Genomic DNA, 12,735 nt, shown 5'->3' on the forward strand with positions numbered 1-12,735 from the left:
AATATGGAAAATGTGGAACATGTCTTTTATTTCTAGGTTCTAAATTGCACGTTTTTAAGAGGCTTATAGCTAGAAAAAAATATAGAGAAAACGTACTTTCTATGTAGAAAACATCAAATATGATGTCTTTTAAGTAAAAAGAATCTGATGTCCTATTTGTAAGAGATTTTTACATGCACTTCTCTTTCTCCAAGGTGTACGTAAAGTCCTGGTTTCTATTTTTACACGTTTTCGTGTTTTCACAAGTTGGAAATAATTAAAAAAAAAAAAAATATGTTTTTTTTCCACTTTAATAATTTTGGTCATTGATGTTAACGACGGATTTATTTTCTCAGAATTCACGCCACATATCTACTACGATACAAAGATTTTCTTGATTATCGTACTCGTATACCGTTTTGCATCTTCCCGCACCTCGAAAGGAACGAAATGAAAATGACAAGAGGCCCGTCATCCGCTGGCCCGTGAGAGTTGCAGGGTCAGAATAGAAAGTGATGTCCGCGTAAGCCTTCACGATGAAGGTCAGATCCGGGATGTTTGAACTTGATCTATACTAGTTTTCTTTCATTCATGCCAATCGTGTTCGTATCCGCGTTGTGAACGAACGACGCACGAAGGATTTATCTACGAGGAGAGAGAGAGAGAGAGAGAGAGAGAGAGAGAGAGAGAGAGAGAGCACGATGATCTCAATGCTTTTCCCTTTGAACTACAGCAAGAATTATTACTGTTAAGAAGCTAGTTGAACTATCAAAGTATATCATTTGTTATATTATCACTCATACACTTGTACACTTGTTATGAGTTTATACAAACTTTACATATCCTGTTTATTGGTTTTCTTACAAATGAAGTTTTCAGTAGTAAGAGTAGGATCTAATCAGACGTAAAAGTTGCTTGTCCCGTTATTTCGTTTACTATCATATTCTTTTTTTTTTTTTTTTTCATTAAGAAGCATAATGCGCGATTTAACATGAGTTTATATTAAACACGATTTGTTACTGTTTGTAGAAACCATAATGGATTCATTATTCCTATGTGGGCTTAGTAATTAGTTCTATAAACCAACGCTTTCGTAATTTAAATACGCACTTTCTATTCAATTGAAAATTGGCATTTGAATTTTGAAATGGATAGATAGCAATCATTTCTTATTAAAAGTTTTTCATTGTTGAACATTTTGTTGAATGTCAGAGTAACATTAATAAATAAAAATAAGTTTGTTATGTGTCAAAGTTGACTAGTACCAAGGCAAGAATCGCTGAAAGAAGTTTCTCAAGTTTATTTACATGAGATTTAACACATTCTTGAAATTTAGGTCCCATCCGCTCTCCAATTTTAAATATGTAAATGTAAAATAATTAGGACAAGCGAGAAACACATATGCCATTGAATTAAAGCAAAAAAAAAAAATGCTTTATATGTATAATATATATCTTCTATAGAATTCAGTATCATAGCATTGAAGTAATTTTGTTTGCGCTTATTTTACTTGCCTGTTGTTTAATTAGTTTTATTATCTTATGTACTATACTTGTATTTGGCCGGAATATTCAATGCATTTAATTAAAAACTGCATATCCTGTATAATACATGTCACCTGTGTAATACATGTAAAGTTAGTCTAGTATGCTTAAGAAGATGGATTGTTGAAAGAAAGCGTTTTTACTAGTACTCGAGGCGGTGCCCCTCATAACACTCGTCCTCTATTTGTTCTGTCGTAGGTAGGTCGCAGGTCGCATGGCGTGATAGGCGGCGTGGCCGAACCTCGGTCATAGGTACACTTATCGTCTATTGGATGAACACATATACAGTTAAACGGGCGTACGATACATGTGACATTCACGAACTCATGCATGCCAAATAAGAAGAAAAAAAAAAAAAGAAGGCGGTGGGGCAGTCTATGATACCGGACCGTGCAGGAGGGGTCCGCCGAATATAAGCTAAACGGATTGTTCCGTGGACCACACAAAATTTGGGCTTCTCACGGGACATCTTACTCGGCGAACATACCTCTTCCGAAAACGTGTCGTGCCGCGATCGAGTGATAATCACACATTTTTGTGGAATATTTCCAAGGAGAAGATATGAAGCTGCTAAAGAATTTCTTAATCTTGACGACTGCGGTAGTTCTTACCGCCGGACAGAGCATCGACGAATGCCTGAAGCAAGACAGTATATCTTGCGTGCAAAAAACTTTATACAGGACTGCTAAGGAATTCTTCAGTAAGGATAAACTGGAGCTTGTGAACGGAGTCAGCTTCGTGAGGAATAATGCGAATGCTCGGTCCGGCAAGGAACTCGCCTATGATCAAGAGATGGAGACCAACAACATCGCGGAGAGACAGAATGCCCTTGAAAACTTCATTAGTGATGAAGCTGGACAGTTTCTGACTGGTCGTAGTCTTAGGGTACTACTATCAAATACTACTGAAACTCATAAAACGTAGCAGACTAATATCGCGATGATTAATAAAGCTTTTTCACATTTATCTTATGCTTGAATGCGAGCCATCACTTCTTTCAGATCAATCTCGGATCCGTTTTCGAGAAGGTTCACGAATCGGCTCGCGCTATCAGTGAATCTGCACCACCGGAAATCCGTCAAGCCGTCGATGAGATTGTTGAAGGTAATGTCAATTGATAGATATAGTGCTAATAATTTTCACAGTTGCCCCTTATCACATAAAGGAAAATTAAATTGACATTTATTTTTGTTTTTACACTTATTTGAACAAATAATGAATATAATTATTAATTAAAATGTTAAACAAATGATCTAATTCATAAATTAATAAATCTTTTAATAAATCTTTACTAGGTCGAGGCAAGAAGAAGGGGGGTATGAAAGGACTCCTGCCGCTCTTGATAGCCGCGAAAGTGAAGCTCGGTATTTTGGGAGCTCTTGCCTACTTTGTCATCGGATTTATAGCCAAAAAAGCGATCGCTGTGTCCATCATTTCCCTCCTCATTTCTGCCTTCGTCGGTTTGAAGTCACTCTGGTCAGGAAAAACCTATCACCACGACGTTACTGCTTACAATAGTGGTTGGAACGGTGGTGGTTGGTCAGGTCCCATCAACGGTGGATGGTCGGTTCCCGTAGCATCCGGTGGATGGACCAATGGTGGCTCTTCCGGTTGGGAAGATCCGCATTATGCGCATGGCCAGGCATACTCTGGATATCATCATCATCACTAGTGACGATCATTGATGTTTTTTTTCCTTTTTTATTATTGTTTTTTTTTTTTCATTGAACAACGGAAAGAATGGGATGTCAGCGAAAATCAGATAACTCAAGCCTCACGTTGATTCTGTATTGTTCACGAGTTATGGAGATATTTATTTTTTATTTATTATTATTATTATTAAATAGTTTAAATGGGGTACCTGACCCTTCCGTGATGTTATTAAATACATTAAGTATATACTACTCACTCGCGTACGCGTATGCAAAGAGATCGGTAAAGTATAATCAAACTGAAACGCTAGTCACAACACGTACAATTGACGTATAATTCGCTAATTACTTTGTTACCCATCGGGATACAATATTATGTGTGTATTATAAATTCACCATCGCGACTTCAGAGTTTTAGCGCGATCACAGTTTGTAATAGAACTCACTCAACGCACTTGATGACTCGGTTACATCTAGTCCAATATGATGTATATGCAACACATTAAGTTGTAATATGCTTACGATTCTGTACGCTTTGTAATATATAATTCATTAACAGAACTTCAAAAATTTAAATGTATTGATTATTAAAATCCCTTTTCTATTCGTTTTATATTTAAAAACTGCTATTTATAAACTACTATTATGTTCTTCTTTTCTGAAAGATATTTTGTAAGATATATGCGACATACTTTGCGTAATGTATTCTTAGTAAAATTTTTATGAAATTGGAAGATATAAAAATTTATAATTTGACATCTATGTGATTATTTTCGAAAAATTATCCAAATAAAAATACTGTTTTATTTAAATCCTTATAGTAAAAGTGTTTCAATTCTGAAATAACATTCTATCTTAAGTGGATAATTAAATTCGCTAATTAAAAAAAACTCTTTTTGCATACCATTAATGATTGCTTCCATTTTTAATAATTAAATATATAAATCGTTTGTGAACCGGTCAAGGAGCTTCGAAAAAGAGAAATCACCACCACGGCAATGGCAACTTTCCAGTCTTCCAGGAAGGTCCGAAACATTCTTTTTTTCTTTTTTCTCACGAGCGAAACTCTTCGCGGCGGCCGCGTTGCATAAAGAGCACATTCGAAATCGTTAATACATCGCGAGTGTTCTGCTTCCTTGACGAGTCATCCGGCCAGCTCGAAATCGAGCCGACGAGATGGAAATGCCGGCTGGCTCTCGGCATTTCTCGTCGTATGGTTACAGGGGAAAGTGCATGTCTCAGGTGCATCCGGGCCGATTGTTTCCTCGATCCGCATAGTGATCGGAGGTCGAAGAAAGGTCATGGCACACGTACATCATTCCTAATCGGGTCGAGAGGATAGGTATATACAATTAAATCTTTCAAGACGGATGTCCTTAAGTCCCACATAGAAGAAAAATAAATAGCTGGAAAGGAGGTTGAGGCAAAATGGCGTGTTTCTTCCTCGTGCCGTGCTAAAATCCCAACGGGCGCAGTAAAAAGAACTTTACTTTGGCAATCGGTCTGGCATCGTCCTTTCTAGAATGCGATAGATTCGTATACCACGGTGTAGATAATATTGCATAATGTCATAAGCGTTTATATAAAATGGAAAGATACGATTACTGTGAAAAAAAAATTGAATGAATTATTAATAGTAAATTTAAAGAGTAGAATAAAATCTATGACTTAACCTGCAATAAATGACACTGTTATGCAATATGTATCATTATAATAATCCATAGATAATTTAGTTTAGACAAAAAAATATATAAATATATATATAAAAATTAGAAGTACAGAGATAATAGAAAGATTTATATGCGCAGATGCCAAAAAACAAATTACTTGTACAAAATGCAACATGAGGTATAAGAGTGATGCACAGAGGAATGATGCGTTGGTGCAAAAAGGCGATTGTCATGCTTCGTTACGCTTCTCCGTAACAACGACGACCACGACATTGCTACGGGAAGGACAACGGAGAAAAAGATGCGAAATTGCTTCGAGAGGAAGAGGAGTTACTTTCGTTCATGGTACAGCCGAGCGTAACGTAGTATAGTATATTAATACCATTGAGATTGGAACAAGTATTATTTCTCCTAACAACATCTATTTTCTTTATTGGTTTAAACTTGCTATATCTTATTTATAAAATTATTTACGTTTATTTAAATGTCTCCATTTTATGTGAATTGCAATTAGTAAAATTACCATTTCACAGAAAGATAAAAAAATGACACCAAATATGTACGTCTCATATTGTCTTAAAAAAATTAAAAGACTACATATATCATGAAGACATCAATTTATAAGTAAGAACTTATAAATTTATAAATTTCTAAGTTCAATATCGATTTCATTCATGTAAAAAAATAAAAAAAAAAAATGAATAAAAAGAAATTTTTAGCAGTTTTTATTATGGAATAGTTTATTTCAAATAATTGATTAAAATTTTATTTCAATTTTTTATTACAAAGTTGATATTTTCGATATTTGAGACATTTTGGAGATAACAACAAATGATATTACTTCCGTAATATTCCATTTCTATATAATGTTATTACCAAAAACATAGAGCGAATAGAGATAGAGCGAATAAAAAAATATAAAAATTGGCACTATCGCCCGTGTCACGGATGTGCAAGCGGATGAATAGAACCGTTCTTCGAGCTCACAAAAGCGGAATTTCTCCGCGTTGATAGCGCCGAGCGTCCGTCGTCTTATTATTAGAGAGTCGTAAAGTTCTGTGCCGATCACGTCTTTTACTCGCGTCTAAATCCAGGTACGGTTCTCACGTCACGATTAGTTTCGAGAGTTTCTCATGCGTCACTGGGTTACTAGATTTCCTAGTGATAGGTCGATTTCCTAGGTCATTATTAGGCACGTATATTGCCGTGTCGCTGCATCGTCAATCGGCATAGAGCACCGATCTTCTTGCCATTTTGCATAACGACTCGATCTACTTTGAGTACAATAAACATTTCTCTTTAACGACGCCGTCGCCGAAACACTTGACAATTTAAAAACATCCCAAAATCTCTGGCTACACTCTTTTTTATTTATAAAACTAAGTCGCCTTTAATAAATCAGAAATAAATTACGTTTAATATGTTATCTTTATGCTCTATTTATTTATGTATTAAATTATTTTATTTTTAAAATTTGTGAAATTTGCAATTAAAATTTATCATACTTTATATTTATCTATTTTTCAATCATCTCACATCTAATTTCGCAACAACTTTATGCGAGATAAAGATATTTTATTTATAAAATAAAATTGACTGATTAGCGATTTTGATAGAGATATCGATTATGTACGCATATCTATAAGTTATTGATGTTACGTATGCATTCAGTGATTCATACACAATCATTATAGATCAGTCGAGGTGCTGGCTGGTACACCTTGAACTTAACCGAGAATCGCGATTTCGAAACAATCGTCAAGCGACCGTTAGTCTTTCCCGTGACTTTCAACAACTTACGGCCAGAATCGTACAGAATGGATATGTCTGCTACAACGAAATCTAATTGCTGCTCTCGTGCTTAATTGCTTTCGGCGGCTGACTAATTGGCATCACAGGAGCGTCGCGATATTCGAGCCCGGTTTCTCTCATCACATGTTCTCAACGCTCTCTTCCAACTCGATCTCTCTTTCTGTCTGCCCTGCGGCACGAATGAGTCCCGAGGAACCTTTGACGAAGCCACTTTCGGCGACTTTCGTGATGGTTCAGCACATAGAGATGAAAAATTATGACGATAAAAAATATTTTAACATAATCTTGCTATAAATATACGATTTTTAGTGGATACTTTAATTATTTTCTTATTTAATTATGCATCAATTCAATTTGATTTAAGATTGTGTTTCCCATTCAATAATTTGCTCATTTTACTTGAGGCTTAAAATTTTAAAGAACCCGCTGGGTTACAAGCCGCGTCAGGTGTGTGATTTCGCTCAAGGCGACATTCGCTCTCGCGTACCGGGGGGATCTTGATCCCCGAGAGAAGTCGGGATCGAGAACGTCGTTACTGTGGGAAAGAGCAAGAAAAAGAGAAGAAGCAAAAAAAAGGCAGACATAGAGGAGAGAACGATAAGAGACGGAAAAGAGAGAAAGAGAGAGAGAGAGAGAGAGAGAGAGAGAGAGAGAGAGAGAGAGAGAGAGAGAGAGAGAGAGAGAGAGAGAGAGAGAGAGAGAGAGAGAGAGAGAGAGAGAGAGAGAGAAAGACACCGAAACGATCGCCCAACTCCTCGACCCAGTTATAAATAGGTGAGCGACCTCGTTCCAGGGATGATATCTCGTGTTCATCATTTGTCGATGAATTTTCGAAGGTGCAACGACGATCATCTGCAACAATTAAGTGCCTCTGATACGTTACAAACTTCCGTATGATTTTATTTCTATTTGTATGTTGAGACAGATTGTTATAAAGCGTAACTTCCAACCAAAATTCAGCGATCAGATGGCTAGATAATTCCCATGACTTCCTATTGTAGTCAGAAAAGCTGCGTAAAGGAACGAAAATAATTACAATTTACCGTAAGCGGCTCGGTATCTCCTCCTTAGAGACTCCTTGCGCTATACATTGTGCTACTTAGTACAATGAATTAATCAAGTCGCGAAGTTACAAGATATGAGTCATCAGCCGTCGCTAATGGACCTTGTAATCGCATCCGCCAACGCTGGATCTTCATTCTTCAAAAGTACACACGTTGCACCTCTCGAATGCACCTTATCGAAATTGTACGGCCTCGTTGAGTTGAAGTATCTGGAGCGACCAAAGCGCTTCTGGTTATTTGAATAAACGAGGAGAAATATCGAGTAACTCATTTTGAAGAGAGCCCTAGAATTTCGTTCCGTGAATTACATACCGGCAAACAGTCATCGACATTCTCGCAGGAATCTCACAATTGACCAGAACTTCATGATTAGCCAGTTTCAAATCAACGTCATTGCAACACATACTGGACTTCTGCACGCGCGATGGTCATTTAAGTCACACAACACTCTACATCGTAATAATCGCGTAGGCGGGTAGTCGGGCGAAATGGTGCGGCAAAATTATATAGACTCTAAATATACTTTTTCTATCGTCCTGAATGTCCATCGTCTAACTTTTCTTTCGTTGTATATTAGGTTTTCCCTCATTGCATTTGGTCCCGATGGTACTGAAGAGGCTCCGCTTCTATCGCGGGTTAATGTGACTCAAAGTAGGTCCGTAGCGTGAGAACATGTCGAACATGGATATATCAGCTGAAAGAGTAGAAGGAGGAGAAATGCGAAGAGGAAGAAGAAAAGTAAAAGACTGGTAAAAAAATGCAATTCAAGAATACACGTTTTAAAAACGTCTGATTAAAAAAATGGATATGTATCACAATGTTCGATAATCTGTCTTATGTTTTTTTCCTCCAAATTTCTTTCGCTTCTTCCTCTTTCTCGCGCTTCATTGATTTTTAACTTGCCGAAATAAGCAGGTATGACAAGAGGGAGGTTGAGAAAGGGGAGGAAGTCCGCGTCCGTGGGGAGATCCTGTGGCACCCGATACACTTGACGGAGTAAGAGAGAGAAAGGGATGGTGGGGGGGGGGGTAACGAGAGAGGAGCAGAGCGAAAGGGGGGAGACGAGAGAGCGTACAACGCGAATGCGGACCCCCGATGGCCTGCGAACCCATGAGGGCTCCCCTCGTGCGATACTTCGGTATAAAAGCAAAGCAACCTCTTTTAGATGTAACACACGAGGCAGCATCGGCGCATCCTGCCGTGTCTGATCACGTTCGAATAACGCGCCTGCACATTGAGGCACGGAAGAGTCTAGAAACAAACTGCACGTGACGCACGCGGCTTAAGAATACCTACGGCGTCGTTTGTACAAAACGCGTAGAACGCGGTCAAGTCGCACTCGGTGATCATGGCCAAGCATTTCGTGACGTTATTGTGGGTGTCGGCGGTGTTGACCGCGACCCTGGCGTTGCCGACCAGCGACAAGGCCAGCGGAAGTGAGAATGACTTGGTGGCGAGCATATACACCGATTGCCTGAAGAAGGAATCTATTAGCTGCATCAAGTACAAAGTATTCACGTTCGTCGACAAGATGCTGGCTGACAAAGAGGACATCACGCTGTCCGAGGGCATCACCGTCGTCAAGACGTCCAGCGCCGAGGGCGAGGGTGCGCCAAGGTTGGTTGTTGTCGGTTGTTCTGTGAATCCCGAGATCGATCCCGAGACCGCTTACGCAAACTCAAATGTTGAACTTTATTTAACTTGAGAGAACTGTTATACTTATGTTTGCATTTTTGGCAGATCTATCGAATCCAGCGATTTGGATACTCTATTGTTCGATCGTCTTGGAAGATTCCTGAGGACGCACTCGGTTAAAGTTGATCTCAAAGGTAGCGACATTTTGGGAGCAATCGAGTCCGCTGGACGCAGTTTCGAGGACTTTAGCGATAATGCGGTCGAGAGCCGTGGGAAAAAGAGTGAGTATTACACTAATGAAACTTACGTTTTAATACTAAGGCAGGGCTTAGAGATCCGTTGAATGTAATCGAAACCGGTTATGATAACATCAAATTACGTTTTATTCAGTTTGTTATCCGTGGAGGAATTCGTTACAGTGATTGCTCACACTTATTAAATAAAAGACTGCTTTAAAAGCGAAACTAGTGATAATCGATTAATTTTTATTTGTCAGTTATCTTAAATGTTGTTTTCATAATACTTACTGCGTATGCCACAATTTTATTATCGTTTTATTTTTTTGTTAATTTATTTGCAATTAAAATCTGGAGAAAAATTAATTATTTTATACAAACATGTTAAAATGTAATTCTGTAATAAAAAACATTTTTTTGCATAATTATTTTTGCGATATCTCAAAATTTTAGAATTTTTCTTTTTGAAAGAGATTTTTTTTTTATATTACTATATGCAGTGATTATAATTTTTTATTAATATATATTTTATATATTAAGATTTGTATTATGCATATAAATATTTATCGATATATATATATATACACAATACAAAATAATATTTAAAAATAATATTTATTTTATATATTAAAAATAATATTTTTACACATTGTTCTGCTTATTATTAAATTATTTTTGAATTGACGGAGATACAGCAGAAAAGAAGGAAATAAATTTTTTTACATAACAAAGAGGTAATCATAGTTCATCGGGACAACGTCAGCTGTAGTATGGGAGTTCTCTGCGTTCATCGCCGCCGTGTGAACAGCGACGATTGACGACGAGGAAGCCCATACTCGTCGCAGACGTTGACCCACTGAAGAACTGGTTCCGCTTCCCCTTGAACCTCTTACCAGAGGAGGAGAGAACGTTGGTGATACTGAAAGGTTGGAAGAGAGACAGACCGAGAGCGAGAGAGAGAGATCCTGCCGCGCAAGATTTTTGACATACTTTCCATTCTGATACTTCGCCTTGACCTTCGACTATTCCACTTTAAAAAACATTAACATCTCCACAATCGACGTAACGTGAATTACGGAGGCCCTATTATTATCTACACATGCGCGAACAATTGACTTGCATGCGTGTTCGTATCTCGGCATCTGTTTATCTATTTATGCTTTGCTGTTACTGTTACACGATGATTAATTCCAGCACACGAGGATCAGTTTACCATACAAATTAATTCAAGATTATATCATTTGTAAACTTACGAGACTTCTCATCTTGATGCACTCGTTATGATATATCGATTGAAATATTTTATGAATATTTTCACAAATGTGTATATATTTGATTGTATCAATTTTATATTACAATTTATTACATTTTATATTACAATTTTATATTACATCAGATTTATCGATTTTCTAATCATCTGTAGTTTACGTTTCACTACATAAAAAAAAAATATGGTAACATTATTTTCGATTCTTTTAGATTAAATTTTCTTACGATTAAGAATTATTGTCGTGTCTTTATCACATTGAATCTAAATACAAAACGAATCATACATAAATACGCGGAAAAGATATACATTTCTTATACAGAAATAACTTATTGTATATGATTTGTTGTTTTCTATGGGTTCCGTGAAAATTGCTATAGGTATCTTGATAATACATCTCATAATAGGATAATTGGCACTATGGAGCGAAAACCGTATATTCTCAAACATGCTTACTAAACTACATCTGACGATCATACTCAGATTCCCGTTCTCCACAGAAGTGTGAAAAGAGTGTAATGATAGTATTAAACTTCGCGGTTCGTATACTTCGCATTCCATAGTTAGCGATGAAATACGAAATCCTATAAATACATGTATTATATGTATAATAATTTTTATTCACATTAATTAATTATAATATCATCATTATAAATTTTGTAAACAGAAAGAAAACTCGATTAATTTACACAGAAACATATGTTATCATTCATTAAGCAAAGTACAACGAGGACAAATAGACAAATACGTTTTCAAATTATATTTATGATACGCACGATAAAATCGAAATCTAAAAAGTTAATACTAAAAAGTTTGTTTTTTTTTTTTTTCGAAAAAGAATATCTGTCGTTTATCTTAATATAATTATATAATTGTAAAATATATAATTGTAAAATACGAATGTTTGGAATATTACAGAGAAGGCGCAGAAGATCTTAGGACCCTTGATGATGGCCATGGCTTTGAAAGCGGCCGCTTTATTGCCGTTGGCGCTCGGCGCGATTGCCATGATTGCCGGCAAGGCTCTGCTCGTGGGTAAAATCGCCCTCGTGATCTCGGCCATCATTGGACTGAAGAAGCTTCTCGGTTCTCACCAGAAGCACGTGACCTACGAGGTGGTCTCGCATCCGCATCACAGCAGCAGCCACGTTAGTCACGATGATCACGGCGGTTACGGAGGCGGTGACTTCGGCGGCGGCGGCGGCGGTGGTTACGGCAGCAGTGGACACGGATGGGCTAGAAGTCTGCCGCAGGACGCCCACGAGATTGCCTATCGCGCCCACCAACCCCAACCACAAGTTTAATCATCACACCATAGAAAGTTCTCGTCCCGCCTTTCGCCTCTCGTTCTTCGTTTTCTTCCGACGTTTTCTCTTCCCTTTCATTACACTCACGCCTGCTTCGCTCGCCGCGTTCCTCGTTTTACCTCTTTCCTTTTTCCTTTCTTACCTAAGCTGCTGCTAATGTATAATACCTAGTCTCTGTCTCTCCCTCTCTAGGAAAATATGCCGCTATCTACAGCACCTGACGTTCGATATATCCTCAGCTTCTAAAATCTTCTCCAAACTGTTCATCCCCTCTCTTATACTTGTATTGTACGATCTCTTATATTCTAATTCCTCTCTTCTCCTTTCCTATTTTCTTTCTTCCCTTTTTTTTTTTTTTTTATTTTATCCTACATAATGGCCGATTCATCTCACGGTCAGTCACCAGTACCTCTGGGAGATGCTCATTGTTTTATATACGTAGATTTACGTGAGTTCGTTATTTATTCGTTGTATCTTATATGATTAATATTTATTTAATGTTTGACTGCGTGCTTCCATTATGACACCTCCTGTTTTTATAATAAAAAAAAAAAAAGAACGACGAATAA

At 37.4% G+C, this 12,735-nt stretch overlaps 2 protein-coding genes across 2 annotated transcripts; both read left to right on the plus strand.

The window, feature by feature from the left end:
- Positions 1 to 1,939: 1,939 nt before the first annotated feature.
- Osi6 (DUF1676 domain-containing protein Osi6) lies at positions 1,940 to 3,751 on the plus strand. The gene is made up of 3 exons (XM_011647790.3): positions 1,940 to 2,408; positions 2,525 to 2,627; positions 2,819 to 3,751. Exons 1-3 carry the CDS (start codon positions 2,085 to 2,087, stop codon positions 3,193 to 3,195), a joined length of 804 nt encoding a protein of 267 aa, XP_011646092.2. The 5' UTR covers positions 1,940 to 2,084; the 3' UTR covers positions 3,196 to 3,751.
- Positions 3,752 to 8,864: 5,113 nt separating this feature from the next.
- LOC105432828 (uncharacterized) lies at positions 8,865 to 12,735 on the plus strand. The gene is made up of 3 exons (XM_011647789.3): positions 8,865 to 9,338; positions 9,462 to 9,637; positions 11,778 to 12,735. The coding sequence occupies exons 1-3, from the start codon at positions 9,070 to 9,072 to the stop codon at positions 12,161 to 12,163; spliced, it is 831 nt and encodes a 276-aa protein (XP_011646091.1). The 5' UTR covers positions 8,865 to 9,069; the 3' UTR covers positions 12,164 to 12,735.

This window comes from Pogonomyrmex barbatus, unplaced genomic scaffold (assembly GCF_055798465.1).
Source record: "Pogonomyrmex barbatus isolate J1 unplaced genomic scaffold, ASM5579846v1 scaffold6, whole genome shotgun sequence".
NCBI lineage: Eukaryota > Metazoa > Arthropoda > Insecta > Hymenoptera > Formicidae > Pogonomyrmex > Pogonomyrmex barbatus.